This window comes from Rhinatrema bivittatum, chromosome 6 (genome assembly GCF_901001135.1).
Source record: "Rhinatrema bivittatum chromosome 6, aRhiBiv1.1, whole genome shotgun sequence".
Classification (NCBI taxonomy): Eukaryota; Metazoa; Chordata; class Amphibia; order Gymnophiona; family Rhinatrematidae; genus Rhinatrema; species Rhinatrema bivittatum.
This window is the reverse complement of record NC_042620.1, coordinates 79,246,072-79,261,872: the sequence shown is the minus strand read 5'-3', so window position 1 is coordinate 79,261,872 and position 15,801 is coordinate 79,246,072. Positions and strand designations below refer to the sequence as shown.

At 44.0% G+C, this 15,801-nt stretch overlaps 1 protein-coding gene across 5 annotated transcripts in view; it reads right to left on the bottom strand.

Moving 5' to 3' along the window:
* GALNT13 (polypeptide N-acetylgalactosaminyltransferase 13) overlaps nt 1–15,801 on the bottom strand; it is a 740,598-nt gene that overhangs the window by 74,373 nt on the left and 650,424 nt on the right. For all 5 annotated transcript variants that reach the window (XM_029605513.1, XM_029605509.1, XM_029605512.1 and 2 more), the window contains one exon: nt 5,976–6,110. In XM_029605513.1, coding sequence (XP_029461373.1) covers nt 5,976–6,110 — 135 coding nt within the window. The remainder of the gene's footprint in view (nt 1–5,975; nt 6,111–15,801) is intronic.

Here is a 15,801-nt window from a genome sequence, read left to right as displayed (position 1 = left end):
CTTCCTGCTCATCCTTCTGCTTAAAAGTGGACGCTTGAGCTGATTTTTTTGTTAATTTTTCACCCACTTCTTGTATTTGTTGGGAGCAATATTCCATCTTCTTTTTGCCACCTCTGTCCTCTAGTTTACATGCCTTCAAACATATGATCTGAATTTCTCATTTCAGATCCTTTTCCTGCCATGGGTAGAGTTGGTTGGTCAAGACTATGACTTCCCCTAAAGAGAGAGCAGTGAAGTATGCTCTTGAAATGCTGTCAGCGTCGGGTGATGTTTGTGTTCCTCCCTATATAAGTTAAGTACTGGTGATATGTGTTGTGAAAGTTATTATTTGAAAATTTTTTATATGCAACAGAAACATTCTTAATATAATTGTTAAAGCATTGCTTGCCATTTCACACAATTCCTATGATGATAGTGTTTCCCCACAGCAACACCGGCTGTTGAGGTGTAATGTTTGAGGAATTGTGTTCTGATTGAAGATTGAAGGTTTTGACGCTGTTGTGTTGGCAACTTAAATAATAGTTACAGCATGCCTGGTGTGAGTATGGGCAGATCTAAACCATCTTTACCATACAGCTTTTATTCTATATATGGCCTCAGCCTATCCAAAATCTTCTTCTTTATATCAGGTTTTGAGCCGTGTATTTAAGTTATCTATATAGGTATATAGGGTTTCCATGAACAGGTAACTCTTCTGAAAAGGAATAAGTCTTCACCATGTACCCAATCTGCTTCCCCAGAATCTGGAATTCTCTCTGTTTCTAGCTGTTTCTAGCAAGGTCATAGGTTTCCAGAAGGATAACATTGACTTTAGAATCCTTACTTTCTTCATTTGCATTGACTATCTGGTATGAATTTCTACCAGCTGAGGATCCTGGAAGGCATTTAAATACTGGGTCCCCTCTCAAAATGAGTTTTCAAATGAGTGCCTCTGATGACCAAGTCTCCCAGCACAAGGAGCCTTTTGGTATGACATTTGATAGTCATAACAAAAAACTGTTTGCATTGAGTGTCTTCTTTCAAATAACTTCATTTTCCAATGCTGGAACATTTTCATTTTCCAATGCAAAAAAGGCATTTTGAAAGGGTATCATTGGGGAGGGTGGGTATCGCTTGTTATAGATCATACCATTTTACAGCCCACAGAAATCCATTTATTCCTGGATTTTTGACTCCTTTGAGAGAGTGAGGTTAGATATATATATCTTTTTATATTAAAAAAAATGTACTCTTTTGAGAGTGGGATACAAGCACTTTCTATATTTCCAATAATTTTTAAATTATATAAACATTTCTATCACAAAAGTTTATTACAAAACGAGTTTACAATAATCATTAATCGATAATGTGCAAATATTTACAATACATTATGTTGCACTGGAGGTGGACCCTTGGCCTGGTGTAGGATTGGTACGGCCCTCCGGTTGGACCCGGAGAGTGCCTGCCACCAGGAGGCAGAGCACAGGAGGAGACAGAGGCTAGCTGGAGCTTTACCAACAGCAACCTGGGGTTCCCTCAAGTTGAGCCCTTGGTTACCCGGGCCGCCTGGTCTTAGGTGGGCCTTGCAGGGTCTTCTAGAGAGAAAGTTCAGAGGAGTGCCCACCACGAACAAAGGTGCGTGGTCGGTGACCAAACAGGGAAGTCTAGAGGTTGCAAGAGGCCAGAAGAGAGTGTCCGAGTGTATAGTGAGGATCAAGGCCAGAGTATCAGTCCAGAATGGTCAGCCAAAGCAGGGTCAGTATCAGAAGTCAATCCTGGCATAGTCAGGTCAGGCAAAGGTCAAGTTCCAGGCAGCGATCAGAGTAGTCAGGTCAGGCAGAGGTCAAGTTCCAGGCAGTGATCAAGAGTAGTCAGAGTTCAGGCAGAGGTCAGGTCAGGCAGCAAACAGGAGAAGTCAGAGAACAGGCAAAGGTAAGTACCGCGAGATCAGTCCAAAGGGTACTACCAGGAATGGAGAGACAAAGGAACAGGAGACGCTGGAACAGAAGACACAGACGCTGGAACGAGAGACACTGGAACGGGAGACGCTGGAACGGGAGACGCTGGAACGGGAGACGCTGGAGGGCAAACTAGCTATACCGGAGTGTACGAACCAATTGCCAAGGCACCATTCAGAGGAATGGGCTTTGCCTTATACAGTGAGAGTGTATGATGTCATCAGGGAGTGCCGGGTTCAGGTTTCCCGCGCTTGACCCTTTAAATAGGGCGATATCGGCCACATGTGCGCCTGGTGTGGGGCCAAGGAGCAGGAAGATGTGGATCCCCTACGGGAGCTCCGCTGTGAAGCAGGCCTCAGACTGTGAGCGGGGGAGCCGGGGATGTTGCGCACTGGCTGCGGCAGCAGAGGAAGTAAGCCCGGAGCTAGTAAATGGAAGAGAGAGGTGAATAAGACTGGCAGCAGAGCGGATGTGGCCGGGAAGCGCAACAGTACCCCTCCTTCTAGGCCTCCCCCTTACCGGCCTGGGCTTGTCAGGATGGGTCCTGTGGAACTCTTTAAAGATGGCGCCGGCCAGCCAGTGCTCCTACCATGTGACAGGGGCCGGCCAATGGCACGGATACCCTGTCACATGGTAAGGGCAAAGGGCCATCGGCGCCATCATTATGATTGGCAGCCGACGACCCGAGAATGGGAGATTGCTCCCGGGACCACCACTAGAGCACCAGGTAATTTAAAAATGTTTTGGGGGGATTGGGAGGGTGGGAGAAGCTAAGGGGTCATCTTTAAAGGGTCGGGTGTTTTTTTTTTTAATCGGGCCATCGGCGCCATTTTTGAGTGGCAGCCAAAATGGCGCCGATGGCCCGAGAGCGGGAGATCGGTCCCCGCGCCCCCACTGGACCACCAGGTACTCGTAAAATGTTTTGGGGGGGTTCGGGGGGGGGTGGGGGAAGGTAAGGGATTAGTTTTATAGGGTCGAGGTGGGTTTAGGGGTTGTTTTGGTGTGCAGGTTTTCCCGCCCTCCTCCCAAATAACTCCCGTTAGTGTCCACTAACGATTTTTCACGATTTTTCATGATAAATCGTGAAAATTTCTATTGTATCGCGCACTGTACCGATTTTTGACGATTTAAAAAATATCGGACGATTTTTTTAAATCGTCAAAAAACGATTCACATCCCTAGTAATGAGTCAGATGAACTGAACCAAATCACTGTGAACCTGGAAGATGAAGTAGGCCAGATTGTCAAACTAAAGAGTAGCAGATCACCTGGACTGGATGGTATGCACCCTGGGGTTCTGAAGGAACTAAAAAATAAAATGTCAGATCTATTAGTTAAACCTATCATTAAAATCATTAAATTGTACCTGAAGACAAGAGGGTGGCCAATGTAACCCCAATATTTAAACAGGGCTCCATGGGTGATCCGGGAAACTATAGACCAGTGAGCCTGAATTTAGTGACAGGAAAAATAGTGGAAACTATTCTAAAGATCAAAATCACAGAGCATTTAGAAAGACATGGTTTAATGAAGCACAATTAGCATGGATTCTTGCCTCACAAATCTGCTTCATTTTTTGAAGGGGTTAATAAACATGTGAATAAAGGTAAACCAGTAGATGTAGTGTATTTGGATTTTCAGAAGGCGTTTGACAAAATTCCTAATGAGAGGCTTCTAAGGAAACTAAAAAGTCATGGGATAGGAGGTGGTGATCTCAGGAGGTCATAGATTACAAACAGGTTGAAAAACAGGAAAAAGAGAGTAGGATGAAAAGGTCAATTTTCGCAGTGGAAAAGGGTAAACAGTGAACCTCTTGAGCTGGCGTAAGTTGTGTGCGCCGGCAGCCTGCTGGCATGCGATCTCCCAGCACAGCAGCAAATGGCCGCTCTACCGGCCACCTCTAGCTCTGCCCCACCCCACCCCCAGGACCGCCCCTTGGAAGAGGCCTGGCTCTTGTGCACGTAACAGGGGTTAAACGCGCGTCTGGGCCTCTTCTAAAATACGCGTAGCATGCAAGGCCCAGCCATGCGCGAACCCCCCGTTTTCCAAACCACATGGGATTTAAAATGAGGCCTAAAGTTTTCCAGATCCTTTTGTGAAGTTTGTAGGGATATAGAAAGAGATTGTTGAGAGATTACATATTTTTTCGAACTGAGAGGAAAGACTAGCAATTGCTTCCCAGATAGAGTTTAAACTAATATTTGTGGGTTTAGAAAGGGTAAAATCTTCTATCCCCTTGAAAAGTACTGGAGCTGCATGCGAGGGCAATATTCAGTTTGTTATTATTATTGCTTGCTGTTGCTCACTTTTTTTTGTACCTTGCTTAAGCCCGAATTTTAAAAGGGTCACGCGCATATATTTCAGGGTTTACGCGCATGGCCGGGACTCGCACACGCCACACGCATTTTACAACGGGCCCGGGCATATGCATAAATCCTGATATACGCAGAAGAGAGAAAAGGGTGGGGCAAAGGCCATTAGGCCCTGTCCTGGGGAAGTGCCCGCCGGCAGCCAGCCAGCATGTGGAACTTACATCTCCTTGTTAGAGCATGTAAGTAAAAAGACAAAAAAAATTTAGAAATATTAATGAGGGTTTAGGGGTTAGGGAGGAGAGGGGAAAAGGTAGAAAAGCCAGGCAGGTGTGTAGGGAACTGGAAAAAAGGCAAATTGCATCGCCACTCGCAATTTCAAAATTCCCCCCCCCACGCACAGAAGAGCCCACCCACCCACACATGTGACGCAAATACTACAATCCGGCGTGCATGTGTGCGAGGGAACTGGATTTTATAATATGCATGCACCGACGCACGCATGTTATGAAATTGACACGTCCATGTGCACGCACCGGGAACCATACGCACATGGACGCCCGTGCGGGGGTCATAAAATCAACCCCCTAGGGTAATATGAGATTAAGCAAGTGATAAATCAAATCAAATAAATAAATTGCTACATAAAATAAAGGGTGTGCTCCAAGCTGAAGAGGTGAGGACTCTTGAACTTGCAGAAGAGATGTCTGATGGGAGATATAATAAAGGTCTATAAAATGAGTGGAATGTAATGAGTAAACGTTAATCAGTTGTTTATTCTTTCAGAAAGTATGAAGACCAAGGGATACACATTGAAGTTACTGGATAATACATTTAAAAATAATACAAGAACATTTTTTTTTACTCTACGCATAATTAAGCTCTGGAATTCATTGCCAGAGGATGTGGTGGAAACTATTAGGGCCACATTTTAAATCACCTATGCGCGCCGGGCCAATTTTCAAAGGCCAGGCCATGTGCGTAAATCCCCAGGCGAAATAAGCTCATCTCCAAGGTTGGGGGCCAAGAATAACTTCTCATTATGCTTCATAATTAGATACAGATGCATAGAGAGGATTATTCTTTTTCTTTTGCTTTTCTCTGGGTTATAATTTTGACTGAGCTTTTAGGAAATCAGAAGATTGGAATATTTAGAACTCTGGTCTTTTTTCAGCCTAGCCAACTACATACATTTTGAAGGTTGCATCATGCAAGATAGCATAGAAAAAAAAGAAAAATTATAGTTATAAAATACATATACGTTGTAGTACAATATATAACCATCCATTAAAATAATGCAGATTCCTGCAGCTGATTCAAAGACATTCTACAGTCAGATAATGAGAAAACTACAGTACTGCCACAGTCTGAAATGGAGCCATCTTTGTTTTTCCTGGCCCTTCATGTTAGCTGCAGGCATTAAAGGATAGCACCATACATTTGATCATAATGAATGTCAGCCTTCCATTATATGTGTTTATTAATGGGCATGGAACCAAAGCAAGGCAGGCTATAAACTTCATCGACTTCCTGACTTCTAGATGTAAGTGAAAAATAATTTAATTTGGCCATCAATGTTCAATTGTGTTTACATTTCTAAAAAAACAATTAGCAGTTGTAATGAACAGAAGAGCGCCAGGTTCCTTCCTAGTTATAGCTCCAGACAGCAATGTAGGTAGCGATGACAGTTAATGCTTTTGAAACAGTGCACTTCCAGATCATCATATACCTCAGAATCGTACTCCCACAGCTGATTTCCCCTCATGTGATGACATTTTAACATGATCACTGGGCCACTGAGCCTAGAAACATCCAAGCATAAATCATCTGTGCGGATCTCCTTGTCAGCAGTGTAAGAAAATACCTGCAAGAACAAAATAATAATTATTGGAAATTAGAAAAAAGCAACCCAATTCTCATACATAGGGACTTCGTTTTCAATTTTTTTGTTTATGTCTCCTGGGGATTTATCAGTGTTTACTGCAACAAGAACAAAACAACTGAAGAAATTGGTGACTTGCTATGTTTCTGGGTAAATAAAGTTTTTGTGCTTGTAGTAAACACTAATACATTCCTGGGAAAAAAATAAAAACTGAAAACAAAAGTCCTTGCTTATATAGTAATGCCCAATGGCAAAGACTATACACTCTCAGTTATAAGCTACACGTACATTTCCATCTGGAAAATTATGGTGTTCACTGGATCCAGTTTTTCAGCACAGATGAATGCAGACCTGGTTTTACCTCATAACATCCTACTTATGATACTGATGTAATACCCTGTGCATTAAAACTGTGTACTCTGCACACAATTTCTTAATGCACCCGCTAAACACTGTTGGGCTCTTGATGCAGTAAACTAATGGTATACTAATGCATTGAGAGTTAAAAAAGAAAAAAGCACACTCACCCAAAACCACGTGTAAAAAAAAATTACTAGGAGGATAACTTTCAATTAACGATATGCGGCAGCAAAAATGCATGTATATGGGCGTGCAGAGATCAACAATAGTATTTTATAACCTGTGCATATCACATATGAGCATATTATAAAACATGCACAATCTTTACTCTCAAACATATCTACATATGTATGCTTATGCTCAAATAAATGCAATACATTGAAAGCAATGTATTGAACCTGTGTACTTTTTCTATTTTAAGAACATATGGGTATATATTTTGCACACAATAAACCAAATTTACAAGCTTAAGTTAGCATATTTTAAACGTGCATGTAATTGAAATAAATCAGTTTACCAATTAATACACCATATCACTGAGACCCTTCTTGTTCTTCAGCCTGAACTCCCTCCAGTTCACCCACCAATAATACACAATAAACAATTAATATATATTCTGCAAATGTACCCATCTTTTAAAATAGCAATTTAGGCTGGTAACTTTAAAACGAGCATGCATGATAATTCATCCATGCAACTGAGTGTGCATTATATAAAATATGCCTAGCATATATATGTGTGCTTCTAATTTTAAGCAGATACACAAGGAAACATTAAGGGGTAGATTTTAAATACTTGCGCGAACGCGTACTTTTGTTCGCGCACCAGGCGTAGCCGCGCGTATCTTATAAAATCCGGGGTCGGCGCGCGCAAGGGGGTGCACATTTGTGCAACCTGCGTGCGCCGAGCCCGGCGCGCGCAAGGGGGTGCACATTTGTGCAACCTGTGTGCGCCGAGCTCAGCGCGCGCTGCCTGTTCCCTCGGAGGGAACTTTCCTTTGCCCTCCCCCCACCTTCCCCTCCCTTCCCCTACCTAACCCACCCCCCCGGCCCTATCTAAACCCTCCCCTTAACTTTGCGCATGTCGGCCTGCTGCCCAGCTCCGAGGTCCGGTCCCGGGGGCTGTTCTGGAGGCCGCGGCCACGCCCCCGGAACACCCCCGACACGCCTCCAACAGGAAGCCCCGGGACTTACGCGCGTCCTGGGGCTCTGCGCGCGCCGGCAGCCTATGCAAAATAGGCGCGCCGGTGCGCGAGGGCCCTGCGCGCGTAAATCCTTCCGGATTTACGCGCGCAGGGGTTTTAAAATCCGCCCCTATTTGTGTATTTTCCTTAGGACTTAGCTTTTACACGTTCAAGTGAGCACATTTTATAAAATGTGTTTGTGAAGGCATTCATCAGTTTTACCATTTAGTCCACCAGTTTGCTCAGTCTATCTCGAGGTCATCCAGACCCTCTGGTTCTTCAGTGTGCACTCACCCCAGTTTACCCTGACCCCTCACCCAGTCAGTTTTTGGCTATACAGAGTTTTATTCTGACTTACATCCGATAATGAATAGAAGTAAAGATGTGCAGGTAACAGCCCAACACGTGCTGCATTTTCAGGTTATAAAATCGAGATTTATTCATGTAAATGTTGATCCCACAACAAATCCAATCCTTTTTTTTTTACATGAACAAAGTTATTCGCATACCAATATGCATATATGTGAGAGGTTTATAAAATAGCAGTAGCGCTAATAAGTGCTACTTGCGCGTGCATCTGCTGTTTTATGTGCACGAATCTCTTAAAAATCACTTGATGTGTGGAACTATTGGCCCCGCCCTGTAAAGCCCCTAGACCTCCCCTTTAATATGGATATATATATGTGCATATGAAACAAAGTATGTACATACTTTCAACTCTTGTAAAATACTGATTATGCGAGTATAGGGTTTTTGTGCCTGTAGCTATTTCAAAATTTATTCCTTTGTGAGCAGAAAACATGATTTCTATGCAGAAATATGGTTTATGTGCATCAATAATATTAACATTTTGTGTGCATATATCCTAGGTACATGAAATTTGGGTCACAATTTTGTGCTCCTGTGATTTATGCGCACAACAATACTTTCAGTACAGAAAACAATGTTTATGAGCATAAATTGTATTTTTTCTGCACATAAAATCCCAACTACAGGTCAGGGCACTAGAACTCCAGATCCGCTGAAAAACTAACATTAGCCCTTGAAACTTTAGGGGCAGATTTTAAAAGCCCTACGCGCATAAATCTAGCTGGATTTACGTGCATAGGGGGGTTACGCACGCCGAGCCTATTTTGCATAGGCCTGGTGATGCGCGCAAGCCCCGGGATGCGCATATGTCCCGGGGCTTTGTGAAAAGGGCGGGGCAGGGGCTGGACCGAAGTTTCCGGCACAGAGGCCATGCTGGAGGGAGGCACAACTTATGGACTAAAGGTTAGGGGGGGTTTTAGGTAGGGCTGGGGGGTGGGTTAGTGTGGGGGTTGGGTGTTTGGCTTCCCTGACAGATGGCACGCCACCTCAGAAGGTCAACATCTGTCCCATGTCTAAAACCTACTCGTAGCATAAAGAAACTGTTTTGCTCCGACCGCAGCAAGTTTTAGCAAGCAAACATACTTCCTGTCTATAGCTAACAGGAAGTCTGCAAGGAACATATCTAGGGCAAAAGCTTTGCAGCAAAAGCTTTGCAGCACCAGCTTAGTTTATGACCTACTAGCATTTATGTGGTTTTTCACACCTAGATAGCTCAGTACCATTGCCTCATGACCAGCTAATGACCTCCCCCCTCCCTGCCTGAAGACTGACCGCTTGCACCTACTGCCCACTTGCACCCACGTAGTAAAAGGTCAGCATAAACATTTATGTGGAAATATTGTAGCAGTAAATATGTGACGTATGTAATGATTTTACAATAAAAAAGGGGCTGCCCAAAAAGCTGGGAGCACGCTTCACCCTGAAGACCATCTGAGGTGTTTTCATTGCGACAGGTTAGGTAGGGGAAGGGAGGAGAAGGTGGGGGGGCGGAAGGAAAATTCCCACGGAGGGAACATGGAAAGCCATCGAGGCTCCCCTAGGGCTCGGCGCGCACAAGGTGCACAAGTGTGTACCCCCTTGTGTGCGCCGACCCCAGATTTTATAAAATGCACGTGGCTGCGTGTGCATGTTATAAAATCAGGCGTAGATTTGGGCGCGCCAGGTTGCACGCACAAATCTACACCCGTGCGTAGGTATTAAAATCTGGCCCTTACTGCGCCTCTGACAAGGAACAAGTTAAGACAGCGCACCTCTCTTTATTAGGGGGTAATAGCTAATGTCATCATTAGCATACAATTTGCATGAGAGGGCGCTAACCTGTATGCATATTGTTGTGGGAAATTTTTTGTGTTCAAAATTCCTTGTTGCATCAGTTTGAGAACAAAATAAGTGCACACAACTGCAGGTTAAATAATGTGCTCTGCAAGTGCATCTTACTACATTGGCCTCTTCCTTAGGGGAATCAGAACTACAAATCCCTGCATCAGTGGAGTAAAACCAGGATTGGATGACCCTGTCCTGAAAAACAGAAGTCAATTGGTAACCCATCTTGAATCAGGACAGAGATTTTATGTATTTGAAATGTTTATATTGTAATCTTTTTATGAAGAAATGTTCATTATCTCAAAGTAATTGTTACCTTATAGATATCCATAGCAAAACATTTTTAAAAACAAGATCAAAATTCAAGATATAAAGGTAATGGACCACAATGGCCTCTTAATTTAATACTGATTGAAGGTCACAAAATGATATTCAGCACTACTTAGCAGGATAAGTAGGGACTTAGGCTTGGATTTTCTAAGATCGCACGGTATGGGCGGAGCGGGGGGCTGGCTTTCGCACCCAATAGCGCCACTGTGAAAGGTGGTGCTATTGGGCGCGATACTGGCGGCGATAAGGAGTCTTACCTTTTGCCATCAGCAAAGTCATTGCGGAGTCTGCCCCAAGGCCACTGACTCCTCCCCTTCCGGTGCGGACTCCGCCCCAATTTAGATATTGCACGTGAAAAGTCCCTTTTCGCGCGCGATACCTTTGGAAAATGACCCCCTTAGTTGGCTAAGTGGCAGCAGCTAAATACAGATTCCCATTCAGCGGTTGCCACTTAACCGGAGAAGTACTTATCCAGCTAAGTAGATAGCAAGATAAGCGGTGGGCGGGATATGGGCATTCCGGGGAGGAGCAACTTAACTGGCTAACTTAAAAGATAACTTTCAAACAGCTGCATATGCACCCATATATGGGTGTACAAAAATCTACTCCTATATTTAATAAACTGCATATATAAAATATATGTAGGTTGTAAAATATGTTCAAATGTACCCTGCAAAATGTGGGAATACATATTGCACTTGTCTGGCTATGTAGAAGCATTTATCCGAATAAGTTCTAATTTTTCCAGTTAAAGTTTAGCCAGATAAGTCTTAAATGCGTTATTTAGGGTAGATTTTCATAGGTGCGTGCATGCCTCCATGTGTGCATGCTTCCCGGCGCGCGCATATGGACGTACCGATTTTACAACATGCACGTGCATGTTATTTTTTTTTTAATCCAAATTTTAATAATATTACCAAGTAATCTTTGCATTGAAAAACCAAGAGATTTACATTAATTCCATTTCACATTTTAACTCTCATAACACAAAATCTTTAGGTAATCTACATATCATAAATCTCTAAACTTATGTAGGAAAATAGGGAGAGAAAAGGAAAAAGAACATCAAAAAATCAAAATAACATTAAGGCAGCCTCTACACCTGTTATTTCTATAATGGTTCCCACCCTATAATTGCAGGCTACTGCGTCCGAGCTTCCAAGAAAGCCCGTAGTTGTTCCGGACTGAAGAATATGTATGTGTTCCCAGAAAGTTTTATAATGCACTTACAGGGGTAGCGTAAAACATAGCTAGCCCCTAGTGCTAAAACCTCGGGACGCATTACTAGAAATTTCTCCTATGCTGTTGCGTAGTTTTAGCTAGATCTGGAAATATACGAACCTGACCACCTAAGAATTGAACATTCATGTTTTTAAAATAATTCTTCATAATTAATCCTAAATCATACTCTGAGAAAAAGGTAACAAATAAAGCAGACCTCTCAATAATTTCAACTTCTGAACTTTCAAGGAAATTAGGCAGATTAAACATATCTATCCCTGTATTAGGTAATATTATATTGGAGGTGCTTCTTTGCGGCAAGAAGAATATTTTCTTTACTGCTGGAATTTTTTCCACAGGCAATTTTAGGATCTCTGTTGCATATTTCTTAAATGTTTGTAAAGGTTACTCTCCCATTACCTTCGGAAAGTTGAGGAATCTCAAATTCAAGTGTCTTAAATAGCTTTCAATAGATTCTAATCTTCTCAAAAAGGAAGTTCGTTCATTGATAGAAATGACACTTAAATCTTGTAATTTTTTAACAACTTCAGTTACCTTATGTAAGGAATTAGCTTGATCCAATTTTTCTTGTTGGTGGTCTCATTCAAATATGTCCATTCTTGTTAATACAGCCTCCAGCCTTCTGGCCTTTTCATTGGAGTTCACCGCCATGCCTGCAACCAGTTCCCAAAGGGCGTCCAGGGTTACAACCGCCGGTTTCACAATTCCCAAGGGGGTCAAGCAAACCCCTTTCTCCGCAGTACTCCTGCCTCCCTCTGATGGTTCTGAGGTACTGGTTCCCCTTCTCTCCACTCCACTTTCCAGGGTCTCAGTATGGGCTGGGGTTGCTCCCCCTTCTGCATTGACGCTGACAGCGCCTCCTGACTGAGTACGTCCGGTGACCTCATCCACCGGCGACTCAGCAACTGCGATGTCCAGCAGTGGAGACGCTTGTGGCGGTGCTCTGGGGTCCGGAGGAGTCAACGTTAACTCCCCAGGTGAGTATGGAGCTCCTTTCCCTGACTCTCCAACGGGGCTTGATGTCCTCGTTCCTGGTGTCTAGGTCGCATATTCAGATATCAAACGTTGCCTTATGGGATTATCCGCTTCCGAGGGAAACACATGGATCTTCCCCTTTCTTTTGTGCGGCATTGTCCAAGAAAACCAGTAATTAGAAAAAAAGCAGAGACGCAAACAGAGGAGAAAATTAACATGTGACCACTCCGGCAGCCATCTCTTGCATGTTATAAAATCGTTGGGCTGCGCGCACATCCACACTGCATTTTGTAATCCGTGAGCAAAAGGGGGGTAAAGTTTTGCAAATTCACGCAGTGACGCATCTCGGCTTTCCCCAGTTCACTACCCCCCTACCCTACCCTCCCTTCCCCTCTCCTCTCTCCCCCCTAAACCCTTTCTCCTACCTTTCTATTTTTTTGTTTTGTTGCTTACTGTTCCAATGGAGAAATAGCAACTTGAGCACGCCAGAATTCCCTTCCCCTTCCCCGGTACAAGAAATTCCACATGGAAAACTAAGCTGGAATGGGCTACTTTACACTCTATTTTACATAAAAATAATAATGCAGTATACTGTAGTCTAACTGCTAAAAGGAGGAGGAGCATGGAGTTGATCCAGAGAACCTAGCGTCAATTCTCAGGCTGGGTCTCTGCTCCTTGGGCCATCCATGTCAGGGGATGCTGTGGAGATAGCATTCATAGCCTCTGTGAGGGACAGACGACCAAACAATTTCTCGATGGCAACACCTAGTGATAGATTAGGGTCTACATTTACTTTCTTCATCAGGAAACTACAGTCTGTGACCCAGCTCAATAGCCATCACTGGAATGATCAGGCTGAGTTAGGAAGGAATATAAAATAAAGGATAAAACCCAGCTTGTCACAAATAAAGGCTCATGGCACCATAGCCTACAGAAGGCCACTTCCAAATGAACTGGATGTCCAAAGAAGCAGGAAGAAACTGGCAGGTTATTTAAAAAAAAAAAAAAAAAAAAGAGAAGGAGAAGGAGAATAAAAACAACAAGGTTTCACTTGCTAGTGGTATTAATTAGGGATGTGAATCGTTTTCCATATCGTCTTAACGATAGAAATCGTGTGGCAGGGCAAAAAAATCGTCTTAGGCACGATTTTTTAGTTAAAAAATCGTTAAAAATCGTTTTTTTCCGATTAGTGCGCACTAACTCGAGTTAGTGCGCACTAACGGGAGTTAGTGCGCACTAACTGGGAGTTAGTGCGCACTAACTGAAAATGATACAATTTGACACTTTTCAGGTCAGTTAAGGTCAGTTTAGGAATGAATATGTATTCCTATTGGCTGCCCTCTTATTTATTCATGTTACCAAGTTTCCTACTGACAGTATATGGGGGATGGGAAATGGAAACAGTTGGTAGCTTGACAAAACAAGTAATGTGATCAGTCAATGTGACTAGAACTTGTGCCCTAACCCTGATACCAGGGGTATTGTGATCTTCCTGCACACAGTGCCCTATCCCTATTAATACCAGGAGTGTTGTGATCTTCCTGCACACAGTGCCCTATCCCTAATACCAGGGGTGTTGTGATCTTCCTGCACACAGTGCCCTATTCCTGATACTGGGGGTGTTGTGATCTTCCTGCACACAGTGCCCTATTCCTGATACCGGGGGTGTTGTGATCTTCTTGCACACATCCCGGTATCAGGGATAGGGCACTGCATGCAGGAAGATCACAACACTCCTGGTATTAATAGGGATAGGGCACTGCATGCAGGAAGATCACAACACTCCTGGTATTAATAGGGATAGGGCACTGCATGCAGGAAGATCACAACACCCCTTGTATCAGGGATAGGGCACTGTGTGCAGGAAGATCACAATACCCCGGAGGAGTGAGGGTCAGGCAGCTCCCCCCTGTCTGTGAAGCCAGCCTCTCACTAGTAATGCAGGGAGGGAGCTGTCTCAGACTTCACCATCCTCCCCCCCCCTCACCCACACACCATTCACTAGCTGGGACATGGGGGAAGTCAGGAGTGAGGGTCAGGCAGCTCCCCCCTGTCTGTGAAGCCAGCCTCTCACTAGTAATGCAGGGAGGGAGCTGTCTCAGACTTCACCATCCTCCCCCCCCCCTCACCCACACACCATTCACTAGCTGGGACATGGGGGAAGTCAGGAGTGAGGGTCAGGCAGCTCACCCCTGTCTGTGAAGCCAGCCTCTCACTAGTAATGCAGGGAGGGAGCTGTCTCAGACTTCACCATCCTCCCCCCCCCCCCTCACCCACACACCATTCACTAGCTGGGACATGGGGGAAGTCAGGAGTGAGGGTCAGGCAGCTCCCCCCTGTCTGTGAAGCCAGCCTCTCACTAGTAATGCAGGGAGGGAGCTGTCTCAGACTTCACCATCCTCCTCCCCCCCTCACCCACACACCATTCACTAGCTGGGACATGGGGGAAGTCAGGAGTGAGGGGTCAGGCAGCTCCCCCCTGTCTGTGAAGCCAGCCTCTCACTAGTAATGCAGGGAGGGAGCTGTCTCAGACTGGTATCAGGGTTAGGGCACTGTGTGCAGGAAGATCACAACACTCCTGGTATTAATAGGGATAGGGCACTGTAAGAGATGACTGTAGTAGATTGAATAAAGATCTGATGTTTCTGCTCTCCTCACACCAAACAAAAACAACACACAAGCAGAAAAGCCCTTCTTACAAAGCTGAGCTAGTGAGTTAAGTAGGAGGAAAAGTAAACATACTTGTGCCAGTGTGGCTACTTAAAAAATACACTTGCCAACAATCAATTACATATATTTGAACTGTGTACAGTTCCAGCCAGGACCACCTTTCTAAAATGCACAGTGATTGGCAAATTCAACATGCACTAGCATTTCAGGTGCCTGCTAACAAAAATAATAAACAAACAAGTTCTAGTCACGTGAGTGCTGATCATTACATTACTTTTTTTGTCAAGCTTCCAACTGTTTCCATTTCACATCCCCCCAACCATTACCTCAGTATTAGCCTTGGTAACATCAATAGATAAGAGCACAGCCAGCCAATAGGAATACATACATACATATTCCTTCCTAAGTGACCTTTACTGACCTGGGAAGTGTGAACACTTTGTTTCATTTTCTGTTGGTGTTCGTTAGTTTCCAGTTCCATTTCCCATCCCCCCAACCATCACCTCAGTGGTAACCTTGGTAACATCAATAGATAAGAGGGCAGCCAGCCAATAGGAACACATATTCATTCCTAACTGACCTTCAGTGACCTGGAAAGTGTTTATTTGTATCATTTTCAGTTAGTGCGCACTAAATCGAGTTAGTGCGCACTAACGGGGAGTTAGTGCGCACTAACTCGAGTTAGTGCGCACTAACACGATTTAACGATTTTTAACGATA